The 21,028-nt window shown below is 35.1% G+C and overlaps 1 protein-coding gene across 4 annotated transcripts in view; it reads left to right on the forward strand.

The window, feature by feature from the left end:
- Positions 1–639: 639 nt before the first annotated feature.
- ARHGAP44 (Rho GTPase activating protein 44) overlaps positions 640–21,028 on the forward strand; it is a 114,517-nt gene continuing 94,128 nt past the window's right edge. For all 4 annotated transcript variants that reach the window (XR_012476014.1, XR_012476013.1, XM_074225156.1 and 1 more), the window contains exons 1-4: positions 640–721; positions 10,491–10,567; positions 12,124–12,235; positions 14,552–14,628. Coding sequence is in view for 2 of the 4 variants with exons in the window: in XM_074225156.1 (XP_074081257.1) it covers positions 10,527–10,567; positions 12,124–12,235; positions 14,552–14,628 (230 nt within the window). In the remaining 2 variants the exon portion in view is untranslated. The remainder of the gene's footprint in view (positions 722–10,490; positions 10,568–12,123; positions 12,236–14,551; positions 14,629–21,028) is intronic.

The following is a 21,028-nucleotide window of genomic DNA, read 5'->3' on the forward strand; positions in this document are numbered from 1 at the left end:
AGGTATTTAATAAATGTTTAATAAACTAATCCAGAATAGCTTGCAACATCACTGTTAGATTCTCATCCCCAATTTGACTCCTTGTCCATTATTTTTTCTATTATATAATGTTCTCCCTCTTATTTAAAAACAATTTTAAAATAAATATTTAAAATAATTGTAGAATAAAGAATAAATAATAAAAAGGTAGGGGACTACTAGAGTAGTATGTTATATAAGAAATCACATATAATGAATACATGTTATGTTTTTATTTAATTATTTTTCTTTGTTATAAAGAAGGATTCAATTTGGGAGGCGTAGGAAGGAGGCACACTTTATATCAGAAAATAATTGTGATATCAAAGCAAAATAGATGAATAAAATTTATTTTAAAGGAGGAGTAGGTGGGAAAAAGTTGAAATGGTGTTGAAGTCTGAAACTAGAATCACTCCCTCTTATTTTTCTTTTTTAAGTTTTAGATGTTTCTTCCATTTGACTAAGTAGATCCTTAAACTGAAGAAACAAGAGCTAAGAATATCCCCTATTAGGAAAATTTAACTGCTGACCTTTAACCTCACTCTCACCCATCCCTTCATGCTACCCATTTTTTAAAAATATGTTTTATTGCCTGTAGGTGGAGAAGCGCTTGGAGCTGGTAAAACAAGTATCACACAGCACTCACAAGAAGCTGACTGCATGTCTCCAAGGACAACAAGGGGTAGAAGCTGACAAACGATCAGTAAGTGACCTATTTCCAAGAATAAGCTGGATTTTTGCTACTAAGGCTATGTCAGTAGACTCCTGATTCATTTCAGGAAGATTATTTGGCTCTTATGTTTTTAGAAGCAAATATAAAAAATCTCTTATAAAATCCAAGTTTACCCTATTTTTTGTTTGATTATCATTCTATCCACAATCCCATGTACTAGCCTAGGTCTCATGTGAAATTTCTATTTTCCCTTTCCTTCTTAGCAACTACTTGGCTTTTTACCTCAACAAAGGTAATGATAGAAGAGTTAAAAAAAATAACAATAACAATAGTGTCACTTGTTTAAAGAAGTATGACTACATCACTTTACAAGGTTACTCCTTTAGTAGCTGCTTTCGCTATCATAGACTGCTATCTCAGTTTGATGCACTTTGGTCCTCAGGTGGTGAGCTAGCGTTAGAATAATGAAGGAATTTCATAATGACTCATGAGGAAGAAACCTAGCATTTCTATAGCATCAAGTCCTGTGTCTAAGGATTTCATTCACACATAATATCTAAAGGGATCTGTATGGTAAAATTGAGAGAAATAAGTGAATCTTGTCATGCTAGTAGGGTACATTCAATTTTAACTATTGATGGATTAATGCTGGTGTTACTTTCCTATATCATGGTTAGCTTAAAATCAGACTTTTCCTTTTTATTGTTCAGTTATTTTTCAATTGTGTCTGATTCTTCATTACCCCGTTTGGGATTCTCTTGGCAAAAATACTGGAATGGCTTGCCATTTCCTTCTTCAACTCATTTTACAGATGAAGAAACTGAGGCAAATAGGGTTAAATGACTTGCCCAGGCTTACATGGCTACTAAGTATCTGAGTGCAGATTTGAACTCACAAAAATAAGTCTTCCTGATTCCAGGCCTGGCACTTTATCCACTATGTCACCTAACTACACCAAGATCTTCCTTGTATAACTTCAGTCTTATATTTATACTTATAAATCTATTATACAGTGGTATCTATACAGTGAGAACTTACTCAAGCACATATATAAATAAATATATATACATATAAATATATATATATGGAAAGAATTTTTTGTATTTATGACAATCTGGTTTCTTCAGTGACTGAGACTATGGGATACATTATGTATCATGTATTTTACTATTTCACTATATGTCTAAACCTGTCTGATGTAAGTATAAATCATGACTAAAGCTATATATCAGGCCAATCAACTGAGAAAGATTTAGCTACTCTGATCAATACAATGATCCATGACAATTCCAAAGAACTTATGTCAAAAAAAGCTATCCATCATCTGAGAGAATACTGATGAACTTTGAATGCAGTTTGAAACATATTATCTTTCCCTTTATTTTTTACAACATAAATGTGGAAATGTTTTGTATGTATAATGAGTATCACATTTCTTGATTTCTCAATTGACAGGAGAAGGATAGAGGAAGAAAATCTGGAACTGAAAATAAAAATTCTAAAAATAAGTTACATGTCAGAAGATAGAAAAATTTTTTAAGGTACACAGTAAATTGATCAGGGACTTACTGAGTTTTAGGTTATTTTTAAAAACCTTTATGAAGGGTTTTCACAAATTTTCAGAAAGAAAAAAATTAAATTTTGTTATTCTTGCTTTGTTAATGGGGGTGGGGAGTAGGAGTAAGAAAAGCCACAACTGCTTTTTTGGAAAAATAACAAAATTTAATTTAAAAAAGATGCCTGGAAAAGTAGGTTGCATCCAGTTGTTGGACAGCAAAGCAGTTTGTGTTTTATTCTTATATTGTAGACATGCATGTTATTATAATTATGGCAATAAGAAGAGGTTTAGTTGTTTAGCTAGTTAATCTTTCAGTTGTCTTCTCCTTACTCAATTTTTTAGCTAATTTGCTAAAATATATAAATTTTTATCAGGTAAGAGGTTATAGGATTATGAATGACAGATTAAAATAACTGTTGATGAGTAGATTAATGCTTTAAAACCTTTAATAACTGTTGATAATAAAATATTAAATGAATTAATTGTTTTCTTTTCAGTGGGATGAAAGGAATAGTAGGGAGAGAAAAATAGATTTCTGTTCAATTTTTCTAAATAGAAAGTTGTGGAGGTGCTACAGATATGGAATGTTGCATATCCATTCATATGAGATCATTGTATTATTAGTTTTACTTAATTATTTTACTTCATTCCAAGAAACCTTTTAAGGAGTGGAGGTAAATATGAACATGAAATATAAAAAAAACCCAATAAACTTTTTTAAAAAGATATGGTTTTAAAACTAGAAATAGCATTTTAAAAGAAGCCTTACCATCTTCATTATGTTCTAAGAATCTTTCTAAGAGTCTTTTTCACATGACTTACAACTGAAAATTCCTCTATATGTAGCTTTCCACATTGGAATATGAGTTCTCAGAGAGTAAGGACTGTCCTGCTTTCCTACTTTTGTCCCCAGTGCTTTGAACATAACAAGCTTGTAATAAAAGGTTTTTTATTCATCATTCATGGCTCCTGGGGCACTAATTTTTTCCTGTAGTATTATATAACCTAATATTGTGCTTTCACAGAGCCTAATAACAATAAGTGGAGTATTCCTACACATAGGGAAGAGGAATTAGAAAAATTATGAGCTGTTTCCTTCTCTTCTATAGCCAGAATTAATTTTCAATTGATTTGAAGAGTTGTGTCTTGATTAGGACTCATTAACATGCATTTGAATATCTATTTGTATTACATTTCATACCAAGAAATCATGTATAGCACACACAATTTCATATCTGAGCACTCTAAAAAGAGAAACAGAGTAGAGAGCTGTGCCTCAGAGTCACAGACCAAGTTTTGAATTCAAATTCTATTTCTGTCACATGCTGACTATCTGCCTCTGATCATTCAACATCTTTATTTGGTAGATTGTTATCTGAACCCATATATTATAGAGGAAGTGTCTTGATTATGTTAATTCTCTCATCCTTGAGTTAATGATGATAATGAAATCAAAGGTCTAGTCCCTATCTCCTATCCTTTTAATTGGAAAAAGAGGTGAACTTCTCATATATATAGCAAGAATGAGGAGTAATAGTGATATTGAACTTGACTGCTACTAGACAAAAGTTGCCAGTGTTTTGGATGGACCTCCTATGGAGATTTATAGAAAAAAAAATTGCACAGGATATAGAGAGGTTGCAAACTATACTATTTAGGTTCATGAAATCATAGCTCCTTTGAAATACTGAAATTATTAAATAAGGCAGACTTTTTAGCAGTTTTTAAAAGTCTTTTTTTGTCATTATATCAAATTCATAGAATTCTAGAGAATTCTAAGAGGTGTTAGAAGACAGTCTAGCTTCCTCATTTTAAAGACAAGAAAACATGTTTTCTTAACCAGAGGAGTTATGTGGCATATCCAGAGACATATAGTAAGAGTCTGAGATAGGATCTGAACCCAAGTATTCCTAGCTCCAAGTCCAATACTGTCTACCACACCATGCTGACTTTTTAAAATTTACTTATGCAGTGATCTGGAATTCAACCCTGGTCAACTGTTCAGAAAGCAGTTATATTCACCACGATACCACCAACACTGTATTTTGGTACCTGTTTCTGTTTCCACCTCTCTATAGTGGGCAGACAGCATAGTCCCTGTGCTCAGCCCTCTTAAACTTGTTTATAATCCTTACATAAAACTCTAGTCAATCCACCTCTCTGAACTTTCTTCTATTTCCTTCTTTGAAATCTTAAACTATGTTTAACCAGTTCAATTTGCTCCCTGTCTTCTTGTTACTCATCCTTTTCTAAATGCTAGCCCTGGATACTCAAATCATCTTTACCTCTACTGATATGCTGATAATGCCATTAGAGGAAGATATATAACCATGTTGACTGGGTCTACAATAGGTGTATCTTATCTAATCTCATCTGAAGCCTCACTGCACACCATTTGTTTTACTTGCAGCTGTAATTATGAATCTTGTTTTTTCTTTTGCCATCTATTGTGTTCCATTATCTATTCCCCCATCTCCTAGCAGAGGACTTTAATGGAAAAAATTTAGAACATCAACACCATGTCCTTCTCCCCAGTTCTTCTTTTCACATGTCTTCAGCATTAGCTTCCATTTTCTTTTCCTTTGCTCTCCTCTCAGAGGAAGAAGCATGTGATCCTTCTTTTTATCATTTACCTTGACCCTCCCCCTCTTAACTAATCCAGAATGATCACTCTTTGATCATCCCTTGTCTTTCCCTAACTTTCAGTCTTCTTTTCTACTGGTTCCTTCCTTGCTACTCCCCAATATGTCTAGTTCTCCCCCATCTTTCTATAAAATTGACTTTGACCCTCCTCCTCAAGCTATCATTCTATATCTATTTTTATTTTTTAGTCAAATTCCTCAAGGGAAAGCAAAACAAAACAAACAAACCAAAAACCTGTCTACAAATTCTTTCCTTCCCACTCAGTGGAAACAGTGACCTTTTCTGATTTTCAATTCATCTTAAGTCTGTCTCTTCTTCCTTCCCTCACCCATTCTTGTATTCCCTCTTTTCCCTGGAATTTTTGTAACTGTCTACTTTTGCTTTACAAGGGAGTGCTTAGGGACCTCTGAGCCCCGGGACCTGAGGTACCATTCCAGTCTGAGTTCTACCACTTTTTCAGAGCTTCCAAGATCCTTATCCCGGGGGCTCCCTCCAATAAAAGTCTCATAGGTCACACATGTTTGTTTCCATCATTGGTCATGCTGAGAGGCTACTTGGCTTGTTTATTTGTGCTAGCATTGGCTTTATTGACAACTTTCTTCCTGTGGGGTGGGAGAAGTTACCATAGTTTTTCACTGAATTTCTTGATCATTAAACATTCTTTAGTGAATTTCAGATTTTTAACCATTGAAGGTGTATAGAAACTGGGCCCAAATTCTCAGACTTTATCTCCAAACTGATTTTACGTTATTGTTCTTTTCTTTTTTCTAATAGTCACAGTGACCTGCTTTTACCCCATACATTATCATTCTCTTCCTAATTCTGTTTATATGCCTGGAATATATCTTTCTCTCAACTAGTCAAAATTGCTAACTCCCTTCAAGATTAACTTCAGGTACTAAAAGAGACCTTTCCTGATTCCCCTAGTTGTTAATGCTCCCCCCCTCCTGAAATTACTTTGTGTTTATTTGTCATATATTTGATTTATTTAGACATAGGTATGTTTCCCTCCCGGAGCACCCCTGAGGCAGGTTCTTCTAGTTTTATCTCCATATCCTCAATGCCCTGCCAAATGTGGAACATAGGTAGGCTCCTAATAAATGTTTGCTAATCGATTTTTTCTGTTGTCTTTGTCATATACAATTTTAAGCATATACTTTTCTCAAACAATCTCTAGTGACTTCTGACAAAAAGCTATTGTGTAATCACAATTTGAAGCAAGACAGACCTTTGGAGGAGGGGAGCTAGGTAGTGCAGTGGATAGAGTGACAAACCTAGAGTCATAAAGACTCATCCTAGTGAGTTCATATATTACCTCAGACATTTATTATGTGACCCTGGGCAAGTCATTTAACCTTGTTTGCCTCAATTTCCTCATCTATAAAATGAACTGAAAAAGGAAATAGCAAACCACCCTAGTGTCTTTGCCAAGAAAACTCTAAATGGGGATATAAAGAGTTGAATATGATTGAAATGATTGAACAACACCTTTGAAAAATGCCTTTTGTGCAAACAACTCAATGCTAAACCTCGGGCTAAACACACCAAGAACCAGATAGTAATAAGAGAAAGAAGGAATATCCCAGTATCTAAAATTTGGCAAGACTAAATACATCTTAGATGATTATAGACGCAGAAAGAGATCTAAAGCAGGAAAAAAAAACTCATTTCAATTCAGAGTCAAATAGATTTACTCCTAGTAATCCCTGCCTCCCTCATCCTCTAGTTCAGGTACCCCATGTGCTTTGGTTATTTCTATACATTTCTTATCTCTTCACTAGACCTTAAGCTCTTGTCTCAGTTATCTTTCTGATCTTGACAGCTCTTATCAAAATATTTTGCTTCTTCCCATATTTTTTCAGTGAGCTAATTTTGAATAAATGTGACCTTTAAAATAAGTAATGACATTCCAAATGGAATAAAGGTAATCTTTCAGTTTTTTTTAAAGGAATTATGGGGAAGTAGAAAACAATCCCAAGAGTACAGTTCCAGCAAAAAATTGAAAAGAAAGGCTGGAGACCTACCAGTCAAGTCAGTTTTCACCAGACAAAAATCTATCCCTTCTCAATTCCTAGCAACCCCATCATCCAAATGAAAGTCCTTTCATACAGGGCATATATAAAGCAGACGGCGAAAGAATTGTTTAGCTGCTTTTGGATGCATTGTAGCACACAACAGATCATGATCAGAATTATTCCTATACCTATCATGAAGAGAATTAGGAAGGTATTTCAGATCTTTTCAGCAGTTATTCCTGGGACTGGTTGACAGATCCATTTAAATCAACTCTAGGGTTCCAACTCACACCCCATAAGACTGGCAAAAATTGTATAAAGGGGAAATGCCAATTGTTGGAGGAGCTTCAGGAAAACAGGGATTTATTTACTGAAATAAAGAAGTCATTTAGCCATGCAAAGCAATTATACAATATATCTAAAAAGTCACTAAACTATTCATACCCTTTGATCCAGCAGTACTACTACCACTAGGCTTTTACTCCAAAGATATCAAAAAAGGAATCAAAGTACACACACACACACACACACACACACACACACACACACACACACAAACACACATATATATATTATAGCTCATTTTATAATACAAAAACCTGACAAATTAGGGGATACACAGCTATTAGAAAATGCTTAAAATATATTATATGAATTTAATTTGATAAAAATATTAAAATTGAAAGTTTCAAGAAAATGGGGAGATTTGTTTGATATTGTATTTGATACAGAGAGAAGTGAATGAATTGAAACAATTTATACAAAAACAATGTTATAAAAGGTAGAATTAGGACCTCTGATCAATGCAATGTCAAATCACTGTTCCAGAATATCAAATAGTGCAAGCATTTCATATCCTGATAGGTGATAAATTTGAGATGTAGAAAGAAGTATAATTATTGGATACAATCAATTCTGGAATTTGCTTTGCTTGACTGCACATCTGTTACAAAGGTTTTCTTTTTTTTTGTTCAGTGGGTGGAAGAGTGGGGAGTGAAAAGAGAAAATACATGCTTGTTAATTGGAAAAAATAATTTAATTTTAAAATTTTTAGCAAAAAAATCTAGTTGAGTGAGTAATCATTTCTGCAACATTTTAATTTACCTCTTTATATATTAGATGGTTTATCTCTTTTGTGAACTATTCATCTTTCCACCTAAGTTGATTCATAGCATAGGCTACCTATGAGTATTTCTATCCTCTGGGACTTGGGTTTCTAAGAATGTGTGTGTGTTTGTGTGTGTGTGTGTGTGTGTGTGTGTGTGTGTGTGTGAGAGAGAGAGAGAGAGAGAGAGAGAGAGAGAGAGAGAGAGAGAGAGAGAGAGAGAAGATGGAAAGAAATCTCAAAGGGAAGGACTAGTAGTAAGAGAGACCAAGAAGGATTCCTCCAGAAAATAAAATTTGAATTAAATCATAAAGGAATCCAGGGAAGAACCAGAGGCAAGGGGACAGAGCATTCTGATCATGTGAGTAACGATGCAAAGAAATGTAGTTGAAAGATCAGAATATTGTGCACAAGAAATAGCAGGGAAGCTGATTTAGCTACATTGCAAAGTATGCACAGGAAAATAAAGTATAAAAATACTGGGAAAATAGCAAGAGAAACAGTTTTTAAGGGATTTAAATACTAACCAGAAGACTTTGTATTTAATCCTAGAAGAATCCATGGACAACTTGGTGACTCAATGGATGATCACTGGGCATAGAGTCAACACGATTCCTCTTCCTGAATTCAAATCCAGTCTCAGACACTTACTACCTGTCTGATCCAGGGCAAATCAATTAATCCTATTTGACTCAGTTTCCTTCATATGTAAAATGAACTGGAGAAGGAAATGGCAAACCACTTAAGTATCTTTGACAAGAAAACCCTAAATGTGATCAGTCAGACAAGACTGAAATATTTGCTGAAATAACAACAAAAACAAGCATATACTAGTGTTTATTAAGCAAGGGGTGATTTGGTCAAACCTGTGCTTCAAGAAAAATAGCAGCATGAAGAATAATCATAATTATTTTTACTTCCTTTCAAAAAGAAGTTTCCATTATAGTTATAAATATAGAAAGCAGAAAAAAAGATAATGTGATATCATCATGTAATAAAGCTTTATGAAGTTTGTTGGGAAAGGAGAATTTGATGGTCTCTACCTAAAATATCTTTGAAGAGATGATTTTACAAGAGGATGACTTGAAAACTTGTTTGAATTTCTGAAAGGTCAGATTAACAAAAATTAACAGTGATATATTATGATCACAGAACTCAAATTTTATTCTTCTTTAAAATATTTTGAATAATATGTATTTCAATGACGTGTGGGTTTTTTTCCAGCAACACTCACTAGCCAAAGGATTCCATTCTTTCTCCATCTTTTAGCATGGGCATAGGTCATAGATTTAGATTTAGAAGATAACTTTGAATCCATTGGTTCATCCCACCTCATTTTACAGATGAATTAACTGATGCGCAGAGAAGTTAAGTAAATTGCTCTGAATCACAGTTAGTGTCTGAAGTATCATTTGATCTCATCTGCCTTACTTTAACATCCTATATCCTAACCACTGTTCCATGTTCTATGTATATATGTTCATATAGTTAAGTTGTCTGTCAATGTATTATTTGTGCCCTTATTCTTGTGACTATCAAAAAGCAGTGATCATTACCTGTTGTGTACTATTGTCTATTCAGAAAATGAGTAGCAGGAACAATAGAGGAAGAGTGCTACTTTACTGAGGCTAACACTCAGAAAGAGGTCAGGTGAAGGAAACAAATAAGTACCTACAATGTTCTCACTGTACTCTGTTAAGTATGTTACAAATATTACCTTGTTTAATCCTCATAACAACTATTGGAGGTAAAATCTATTATCATCCTCATTTTACAGTTGAGGAAATGGAAGCAGACTGGGTCAAATAGCTAATATGTGTCTGAGTTCAGATTTGTATAAAGGCCTTTCTGATAGCAGACCCACTCTCTAATTCATTTCATTTCATAGCTACCTTTTGACAACAGAAGCTTGCTGTAACACAGTTTGCCTATCAATGGTAGTTGATAATCTTCTTTTATAGCTTTTTCTATTTCACTAACATTTTCTTAGGAATAAAGAAGATCTGGAGTTGCAAAACAGTTCCTTATCAAATCTTGACTTTTTCACCAACCCTGCAGTGATACTTACCCAATATACAGGAGGGATAACTTATTTATTTGCTCTTCAAATTTGTACCTTTGTCCTATGTACATCCTCATCACCTCTATGTTTCTTGTCTTTTTATATATATTTTTTCCTCTGCTTTTTCCTCTTCAATACAATATTCAACTTTTATGTATTAAATCAAAGTGATTTATTTACTTTGAGTTTTGTATGGAAGAGACAGGGTGGTAACATTACAACTTTAATTTTCTGACTCAATATAACATCTTGTTAATGATGGTTTTTATACATTTAACTTCATGTTTCAGTATGGAGTTGTTTCTCTATCAATAACAGAAACTTTTGGGGTGGTTGTTTGAGATCTTACTGTTTTACTCTGTTTTACACAGCATTGGGAATATTTCTCACACCAAAATTTTGTTATTTTTTTTCAGAAAAAGTTACCTTTGACAGCACTAGCTCAGTGTTTAATGGAAGGATCAGCCATCTTGGGAGATGAAACACTCCTTGGGTAAGGCAACATTCTTCTCAAATTCATGTCATATCAATAGATAAGTCTTGAAATTGTATTAAAGCTTGTTCTAGCTTCTTATTTCCTTGAACTTAACCGTGGCATGGTAAAATGTCTTGAGCAAAACCCTCAGAAGTAAAGGACACTTAAGAGGGAAGGATCTAAAGTAAATGTTTCCCATTTGAAAACTGGACTATGGAAGAGGCTTTCTATTACCTGGCAAATGAACTCTTCATATAGGAATAAGATATGCTATCATTTGTAGGCTATGTGATTCCACAAGCAATTACTAAGTGCCTGCTATTTTAAATGTGCTGGAGGATATAAAGGCATACCAAAAAAAAAAAAAAACTTGACCTGTTCTTATAAAGTTTAAATGGGGTAGGGAGGTTGGAAGGTGACAGGGTTGGGTAGTGGGGGGAAAAGGAACAATATGGTTTGACTCATCCCAATCCAGATATTGGGTTCTATTACACTATTTAACCAACTCTTATTATATTCAGAAAAAAATTTAGATGCAAAAAAGGGTTGTTAATCATTCAGGTACATGGAGTTTCTAGCATAGAAAAACTTGAATTTGTGGTATGGTTAAATATTAAAAGATTATATAGACTTCAATTTTAAGGTCCATATATATTTTAGCTCCTCTTAACTTTGCATCTTGTGAACTTTTTTAACTCAAATAAAGTAAAACCTAAGTGTCTCTTTCAGTAATAGTCTGTTTATTTACAATTAACATATTGTAGCAAGGGAGATTTTCTTTAAATATACATTTTTAAATCCTTTTGATTACTAGTTGTTTATCACCTCTATTGTTACTTAGTGAAGGTCTGAAATCTTTAGAAAAACATTTTTCACCTAGAAATAACTGGAATTAGTAAAATAGAATAAAATAAATCCTATTTGGAGAACCATTTTCAAATGTATTTTACCAATTCAAAATATTAATTCACATTTCTAAAAAACTTTAAAATTTACAGAGGATCTTCCTCAAAAATGCAACCTCATAAGGGTATCTAGTGATGGAATTATTATCCCCACTACCCAGAAATGGACACTGAAGCTTAGAGGGCTTAAGTTCTCATGGTTACACAACTAACAAGTGTTGGACAGGGGCCATTATGTATCTTACCTTTTGACCCTAATCTATTTGGTTTTCTTAGCCTCAGCAAAAGAATTTCTGGTCCTAGAACTTGAAGAAGAAAACATACCAAGAGAACTCTCTTCTTTTGTGTACATGCAGAAATAGGAATATGGCTGTTAAGGACATATGTATTCAGAAGAGGAATATGTCTCTACAATCCTTTCTTCTAGTCACATAATATGACCCACATTTTCATACCCCCAATAGGGACTGATTTGCTTTGAATCTAGAAGGGAAAGAGAAAGGGTGAATTAGGAAATGTAATCTCCAGGAAAAAACAAACCTTTTTTTGATTATACATTCCAATGAACATTTACTCAGCCAAAATCATGAATATAGAGGAGTGCTATCCATTTTCAATTAACCTTTTCATTGTTTTGTTATTTTGGTTTTGGTTTTGGTTTTTTTGCAGGAAGATGCTGAAACTGTGTGGGGAAACAGAGGACAAACTAGCCCAGGAACTTATCCATTTTGAATTGCAAGTAGAGAGAGATGTGATTGAGCCACTGTTTGTACTAGCAGAGGTAAGGAATCCAATGGATATAATACATATGAGTGGGCTTCATCAGAGACCTCTCCTTCAAAGTAAATAATGTAATTGCTAGGAATTCCTCATCCAGAGATTAATGAACATTTTTTTAGATAACTGAAAGGATTTTTGATCTTAGAGCATAGCATTAAGTGAACTCAAAGCTCATAAGCCCATTCCTTATTACTGATTTCAAGTCATGCTTGAATATGATACCATCCTTTGTATTTAGTAGTAATTTCCCTTAGATATTCTCAAAAATTGGCTTAGATATTTTTGAAAAGATAAATATGTAGGTCGTTCTTTTCTTGCTTCTTTGATTTCTTGAATCTTTAGGTTTTTGCTTGTATTGGATCATCCATCTCTAATTATTATGCTTCTGTTGCTTTTCTGCTATAGATGAATGTCACATTGTATAAATCACTCAATCTCAACTTTGTCTATTGAAATGGAAATACTTTTTCCTAATTTCTTTAGGTATGGTATTAATTTTTTAATGCTGAAGTTTATTAATATTATTTCCTCATAAGAATAATGCTTTATTTCTTTTTTGTCCATTTCATTTTCTGATTTTTCTTTCCCTATTCTATGCCTACTAGGCCTGGAAACAAAATCCTATTGCAGAAGAATGGAAATAAATTGAATAAATTGAATAAAAAGACTCCATTTAATAAACAAAAATGACTTGTATAAAGATGATAATTTTAGTGTTTCTCTAAAAGGAAAAAATTAAAAGTCTCATACAACAAAAAAAGAATGAATATTAGTTTCTTAAGCATAAAAAGTATCCATTCATATTTAGAGAAATATACCCATTTTATTTTTAAAACTATTTTTTGGGGTGGCTAGGTGGCGTAGTAGATAAAGCACCAGCCCTAGAGTCAGGAATACCTGGGTTCAAATCCACTCTCAGACACTTAATATTTACCTAGCCGTGTGGCCTTAGGCAAGCCACTTAACCCTGTTTGCCTTGCAAAAACCTAAAAACCCCCCACTATTTTTCAGTAAAATGAATGGATCTTTATCCTGTTTAATGCAAACTTACCTTCTCTTCTCAGTGATGCATTTTGAATTATGCCTCCATTTTGGGTCTGCTTACCACCTCATCCTCTCTTGTTCTCTAGAGAGGTCTGGGCTTCATTGTCAAATTGCAAAGAAAAAACAGAATAGGCTTAACTGAATGAAAGGATCTATATGGAACTTTATTCTGGTCAGTCAGTTAAGTTCCTTTAGCAAACCCAGAGTGAGAACCCTCATAGATTCACATACATTGGATTCACATATGTTGAATTCACCTGGATTTTGTTTTTCACTATCAACTTTATAAAAAGGTTTCTAGATGCCTTTTATTTTTATATCATAGCTATTTCCCAATATGCTCCAAACCTCACCCAAACTCCATTGACCCTCTATTATTGTTAAGGTTTTTTTTTTACTTTTTAAAAAAATTTATTTTGAGTTTTAAAATTAAAATTAAAATTTTAAATTTTAAAATTTTTCCCCCAATTTGTCAATCTTTACAATGTTTCTATGGTATACACTGATCCAAATTGAATGTGATGAGAGAGAAATCATATCCCCTTGGAAGAAACATAAAGTACAAGAGATAGCAAGATCAGACAAGAATATATCGGTTTTCCCCCCTAAATTAGAGGTAATAGTCCTTGTTCTTTGTTCAGACTTCACAGTTGTTTCTCTGGATACAGATGGCATTCTCTATTGCAGAGAGCCCTAAATTGTCCCTGATTGTTACACTGATGGAATGAGTGAGTCCATCAAGTTTGATCAGTGCCCCCATGTTGCTGTTAGGGTGTACAGTGTTTTTCTGGTTCTACTCATCTCACTCAGCATCAGTTCAGCAAATCCCTCCAGGCTTCCCTGAATTCCCATCCCTTCTGGTTTCCTAATAGAACAATAGTGTTCCATGACATACATATACCACAGTTTGCTAAGCCATTCCCCAATTGAAGGACATTTACTTGATTTCCAATTTTTTGCCACCACAAACAGGGCTGCTATGAATGTTTTTGTACAAGTAATGTTTTTACCCTTTTTCATCATCTCTTCAGGGTATAGACCCAGTAGGGGTATTGCTGGATCAAAGGTTACGCAATTTTTATTGCCCTTTGGGAGTAGTTATAAATTTCTCTCCAGAAAGGTTGGATGAGTTCAAAGCTCCACCAACAATGTAATAGTGTCCCATATTTCCCACAGCCCTTCCAACAATGATCATTATCCTTTCTTGAACCCTCTGTTATAACAAAGAAAACCAATAAATCAAAACCAACATTGCTATTTCTTATTGCTACAGGTGGAAATCCCAAATATTCAAAAGCAGAGGAAGCATTTAGCAAAATTAGTGTTGGACATGGATTCTTCACGAACAAGGTATAAAAGGGGACAGTTTTTTGGTTGTATGGTTTGTTCTAGTTTATCAGATAATTGTGTTAAGGATGATTAAATGGGGTTTTTCCATGTGTTCATTCTGGTCTGGGGTAGAAAATGACAGGCACTGCAGTCCTTTAACCTGTGATGAGTCTTAAGTATGGAAAGTTCCAAAGGGCAGCTTTATTTCTTCTGATTGCCTCCCAAAGTCTCCTTTGTTGTTGTTAAGCATCAACCTGATATTTAAAAATGATTGGCAACACCCAGTTATCAGAAGTCCTAAATTGTATGTGATCACATTCTTTTTCTGTATTCCTCACTCTTCTATTGACCTGTGTAGGTGCTAGGGAAGGGTGGAAAAGCATGGTTTGGGGGAGAAGAAAGGTAGTTTACAGGTCCATGATGTGGATTTAGATCTTATGCTACAAGATTTCTACCCTACTTTCTTCCCTCTTTACTCACCTTGCTTTCTGTTTGGTTTTGAAAGAATTACCTGGTCTTATGTTGAAGGAAGCAAAACCTTATCCATCATCCTTAAAACCTCACTATCTCAGACCTTGTATATCCAATCAACCAATTGCCAGAGTTTGTCAATTTTATCTTTAGAATATCTCTCATATAATCTATTCTTTCACCTTTCTAGTCTTCTTGCACCTTACAATACTCATCCTCTTACTTTTCCATCCAGTAACATTGGGCCTCCTTGCTGTTCCTTCAAACTAAACATTCTATCTCCTTCCTAACTCTGGGAATTTTCATGCAGGGACTATTCTCCCTGCTCATCTTTGCCTACTGGCTCCCTGACTTCCTTCTTCCTTCTAGTGCCTTCTCTCCAATGATAGTTTCCAATTTATTCTGTTTAAAGATTGGGTTTTGTTACTCTGGCTAAGGGAGTCCCTCCTGGGATAACATTGAGTTCTCCATTGATCCTTCTTTCTAGACTGAGCTCACAGTGTTATGTTCCTCCAGCATAGATGAGACTACCAACAGGTGAAGTTCTAGTCCAGTGACCCAGTTTATGTCTAAGGAAGGGCTCATGGGCAGCCAGAAACATGGGAGAAAACAATTCCAGTTTGGATTCGGAAAATAACATGTAAAACAGTGGGAATCAGTTCAATGCAAAGATTTATTGAAACAAAAGGGGAAGAGAGGAAAGGAGAGAGATAAAAGAGAGATATGCAAGTCAGGCATATATGCTAATATAGAATATAATTCAAATAAGAATGAAGTTGTGTTAGGGAGCACAGTAGGAAGGGAGTGCTCCAGCAGGAAGGGGTGCTCTTGTTTGAGGGGAAGATATACTCCAAAGTAAAAGTAAACTTCTTATATTTGATTTTGGGTGGTCTGCCCAGAGCTGGCCAACTTGCATGTCAGGGTTCTGGGCAAAAGATTATTTTGGATATTTTTATCAAGTAGAAAAAGAAGCTTGTGATAGAGACATATCTGTCTGGGGGGATATATCTGTACTGACCTTTGAAAGAATTGTCAATATTTTTCCAGAATATATTGTATAAGCTACAGCCTCCCTTAAGGGGAGATTCTTATGGTAGTCTTTAAGACCACTCATGACTAGTACATTAATAAATTCATTGGAACAGTGGTAAGTAGACCTTATAGAGGTAACAACAAGAAAGGAAGAGGGTCTCAACCTAATTTATCCTGACCTAATGATCTGTCTAGTGGTTTGGAATGTCATTTGGAGCAAGTATACAAGATAAAGAAAATCAATTCATCTTTTGCTGAAAGAAATGAGGAAGAGGGAGAAGAAGAAGGGGAAAAAGGGGGCCCCAATATGCAAATCTCTCAGTTCCAATATGGAACTCTCTCAGCAATACCCCAGGTCCAAGTTCCTCAATTGCCATGGAGGGACACAGAGAATAGATCATTCAAATAGGCAAAGATAGATAGAATGATTCTGAGTTATGAAGTCACTGAACTTGTCAGCAAAGATCCTCATTCATTATTTTCACAGACTTTATGAGAGAGACCTATCCACAGGCAACTGGAGGAGAACTAGATCTTAAAGCAGATAGTCTAGCACTAAGCAATAGCTCATAACTTAGCCTCAAGAGTTCTCTGACCTTCAGGAAGGATATCAAGTTCTATTATAATTTGTGTTTTAGTTTTAAAATAATTTTTGTTCTTTTTGGACTTCTGGCCAATTTAAATTTTTCATTGAACCTCTGCTTTTAACTGTTTTCACATTGCTTTCTTCTGAATTTGTATTTTGATTTCCCCTGTGACAATCATAGCTTTTTATATAGTATTTTTATTTTATAATGAATTCATATTTTAAAATTATATATAGTACATTGTTTATTATTTTTTCTTTTTTTAAAGATTTTATTTATTTTGAGTTTCACAACTTTTCTCCAATCTTGCTTCCCACCCCCTACCTCCCCCACAGAAGGCAGTTTGTTAGTCTTTACATTGTTTCCATAGTATACATTGATCTAAGCTGAATGCAATGAGAGAGAAATCATATCCTTAAGGAAGAAAAATAAAGTATAAGATTACATAATTACATAATAAGATAACATTTTTTTTTTATAAATTAAAGGTAATAGTCTTTGGTCTTTGTTCAAACTCCACAATTCTTTCTCTGGATACAGATGGTATTCTCCATTGCAGAGAGTCCCAAATTGTCCCTGATTTTTGCACTGATGGAACGAGCAAGTCCATCAAGGAGGATCATTACCCCCACACTGCCATCAGGGTGTACAATGTTTCTCTGGTTCTGCTCATCTCACTCAGCATCAGTTCATGCAAATCCTTCCAGGCTTCACTGAAGTCCCATCCCTCCTGGTTTCTAATAGAACAATAGTGTTCTATGACATACATGTACCATAGTTTGTTAAGCCATTCCCTAATTAAAGAACATTTACTTAATTTCCAATTCCTTACCACCACAAACAGGGCTGCTATGAATATTTTTGTACAAATGACATTTTTACCCTTTTTCATAATCTCTTCAGGGTATAAACCCAGTGGTGGTATTGCTGGATCAAAGAGTATGCACATTTTTGTTGCCCTTTGGGCGTAATTCGAAATTGCTCTCCAGAAAGGTTGGATAGGTTCACAACTCCACCAACAATGTATTAGTGTCCCAGATTTCTATTATTATTAAAATTTTAAATTTTATAATAACTTTTTTTGTCTTATTGTTTGCTTCATTTTCAGTATCTTTCTTGACTTTAAACTTTATGTTAAAATTGGGTTTTGTTCACCTTGGGGGACAATGGGCAAGGACTGCCTAAGCTTCAAATTTTTTGCCATTGCTGTTTTCGCAGTTAGTTCTATGTATTTGTAAGTTTTCAGTACTTCCTGGGTGGTGTGATGTCTGTGCTCTTGTCTTTATCCAGGAGAGACCCCCTGACCCTTTACAGCTACAAGTGCTAATGATCCCCAGATCCTTGCTGCTTTATTGTTCCTCAAGGCCCTTGCACCTTGGTATTTCAAGCATAGATGTTTCTCTCCAACCTGGAACTACACTTCAGAAGTAAATATAGGCACTGGAGTTTTCAAACTGTGTCCAGTGCCAGCAATAGGGACCCTATGATCTCTTTATGACCATTTTTCCAATCCCCTTCCTCTCTCTGGACTGAAAGCTCTCAAAGCTCCTGCTGTGGCTTTGTTTCCACCTCCAAGGCCCAAGGGTGGTGTGCTCTCTGGACTAGCCCTTACCTCAGGGTCACAGACTTCATCTTCCAAACCCCCAAGTTGTCTTGGTCTGGAAAAATATCTCACCTCATCCTTTTGCTTCAGAATTCAATTTGTGGCATTATTTAAATTTTTTGAGGGAAATATTTAGAGAGCTGCATTGTAGTGTTTCTTCTACTCTACTTTGTTTCTACTTCCCATTCAGTTCAGTACTAAGTATCTACTACGTATAATGAATATGGTACTTATCCTCTAAGGGCTTATATGCTACTGGAAGGATACAATACATATCAATCAACAAACAAATATTTAGTATTCCAGGAACTATACTAGACCTAGAGATTTTTTTTTAATGAAAATGAAAGGGAAATTCAGAAGCCGCTAAACAAAAAAATGAGAATTTCATAGAAGTTACCAGCAGGGCAGTTTATCTGTCTCTAAAAAGACAACATTTAACTTCATCAAAAGTAAAGTGCAGGGGCGACTAGGTGGCGCAGTGGATAGAGCACCGACCCTGGAGTCAGGAGTACCTGAGTTCAAATCCGGCCTCAGACACTTAATAATTACCTAGCTGTGTGGCCTTGGGCAAGCCACTTAACCCCATTGCCTTGCAAAACCTAAAAAAAAAAATAGCAAAAAAGTAAAGTACAAGCAAAACTTAGAGAGTTGCAGGATTCTTGGCTCAGCAAGAAGGCAGATGGTTTTCAGTTTTATGCATTCCAAGCACTTCTGTGATGCCCTGAAGACTATTTAAAGGCCAAAGAACTCTGGCATAGCTCAGCTTCTCAGCACTGATAGAGCCATACTTAACCATACTAATCAGTGATAAGAACATGCTCCCAGAGAGATGGATTGTGAACACTTCCATAGTGTTCTCAGCTGACTGTCATCACCCAGTGCTGAAGTCATAGATCACATATCTCAGGTTGAAATCAATCTTTCTCTCTAGTCACACTTCCACCTAAAGAAGAGGAATGCCTAAGACCTCTCTCATGTAGCAAAGTACCTGATCCTGATTCCATTCCAGCAGAGGTGTACAAGACAGGGAGTCCATTGCTTATGTAGAAGCTTACTGAAACCTTCCAGATTGTATGGCAAGAAGAGATTATTCTGGCAAGAAGAGATTATTCCCCCAAGAAGAGATGAAGAATGTCCATGTTTATTTCTATAAAGAAAAAGGAAATAGGTTGTTCTGTGACAATCACATTGAGATGTGTCTCTTAATCATGCTATCAAGATTCTTTCCAGAGTCCCCTTTAATCATCTGACCTTTCCCCTGGAAGATGGTCATCTAGACTTGAGCCAGTGTGGCTTCAGAAAGGGCTGAGTAATTGTTGCCTGACAACTCTAAGAGAAAATCTAGGAGCAAAACAGAGGTCTGTACAGAACATTCACTGAACTGACCAAGGCCTTTGATTCTGTCATCCATGAGGGCTTGTGGAAGATCATGGTGAAATTTGTTTGCCAAGAGAAGTCAATCAGTATGCCATTTTCATGATGTCATACTTGTACAGGTCAACTTGGCTCATGGATGATGACCTCACATTTTCCCAGTGGAAGTAAATGGAATAAAATGGGACTGTGTGCTTGCTCCCATGTATTTGGCATGATGTCAGAAACCTTCAGTGAGGATAAAAACGGCACCAAAGTTAGCTACTACACTGACAGTAAATTATTTAATTTGAAAAGGCTATACAAGCCAAGACAAAAATGCATGATTTTTTCTTTGCATATGAGTATACACTGAATGTAACTTCTGATGCTGAAATGCCTCAGATTAATTTTTTGCTGCTTAGGCTAATTTTGGCTAGACAATTAATATGAACAAACAGGTTCTTTACGAACCAGCATGGATATACATGGAACCATTAGTTATAGCAAATGGAGAAATTTTGAACATTGTGAAAAAGTTATCTTACCTTAGCAATATATTTTCTAAGGATTTTTGCATAGATGGTGAGGTAAACACACACATTGCCAGACCCAGTTCAGCATTTGGGAGGCTCTAAAAGAAAGGGCTGCCTACCAACTAAAAGATCTTCAGAGACATTTTGCTGACCTCATTTTTATATGCCTGTGAAACCTGGACAGTCTTACTGAGGTCATGCCAGAAAAAAATAAATTACTTCTCTTTGAATTGTATTAGTAAGATTCTGAAGATTACTTGGCAAAATAAGGTACTGGACACCAAAGTCCTTTCTTGAACTGAACTACCAAGCTTTAAAATTCAATTGCAAAGAGTAAAACTCAATGGACTGGTCACATAGTTCTAATACCAAATATTCTTATCTAAAAGACTATTTTATGGAAGTCATATGGCAAGTACTCACAGGGAGATCATAAGTAGGACAAAATACACTCTAAGTCTCTCTGAAGATCTTTGGAATCAATTATGAGACATGTGGAGATGCTGGAACAGGACCACCTAGCTTGGTATGCCTACATCAAAAAAAGGGGTGTTGTGCTTTGCAAGCAAAGCAGAATCACAGGAGTACAGAGGAAATATGAGATGTACAAACCTAGAGATGTCTCCATCCCAAATGTTCAAATATACTATTTGTATCTGACTTATGGTACAGCCTTCAGAGTTCATATTGGACTGATGAGCCACAGTCAAGGACACTTTACCTTGATCCAAATATAATGATGTCATTGTTCCCCTTCAAGTATGAAGAACAAACTAGTACCTTTTATTTGTCAGGAACTATACTAAACACTAGAGATACAAGGCAAAAGTTATAGT

Source organism: Macrotis lagotis, chromosome 2 (assembly GCF_037893015.1).
Source record: "Macrotis lagotis isolate mMagLag1 chromosome 2, bilby.v1.9.chrom.fasta, whole genome shotgun sequence".
Lineage (NCBI taxonomy): Eukaryota > Metazoa > Chordata > Mammalia > Peramelemorphia > Peramelidae > Macrotis > Macrotis lagotis.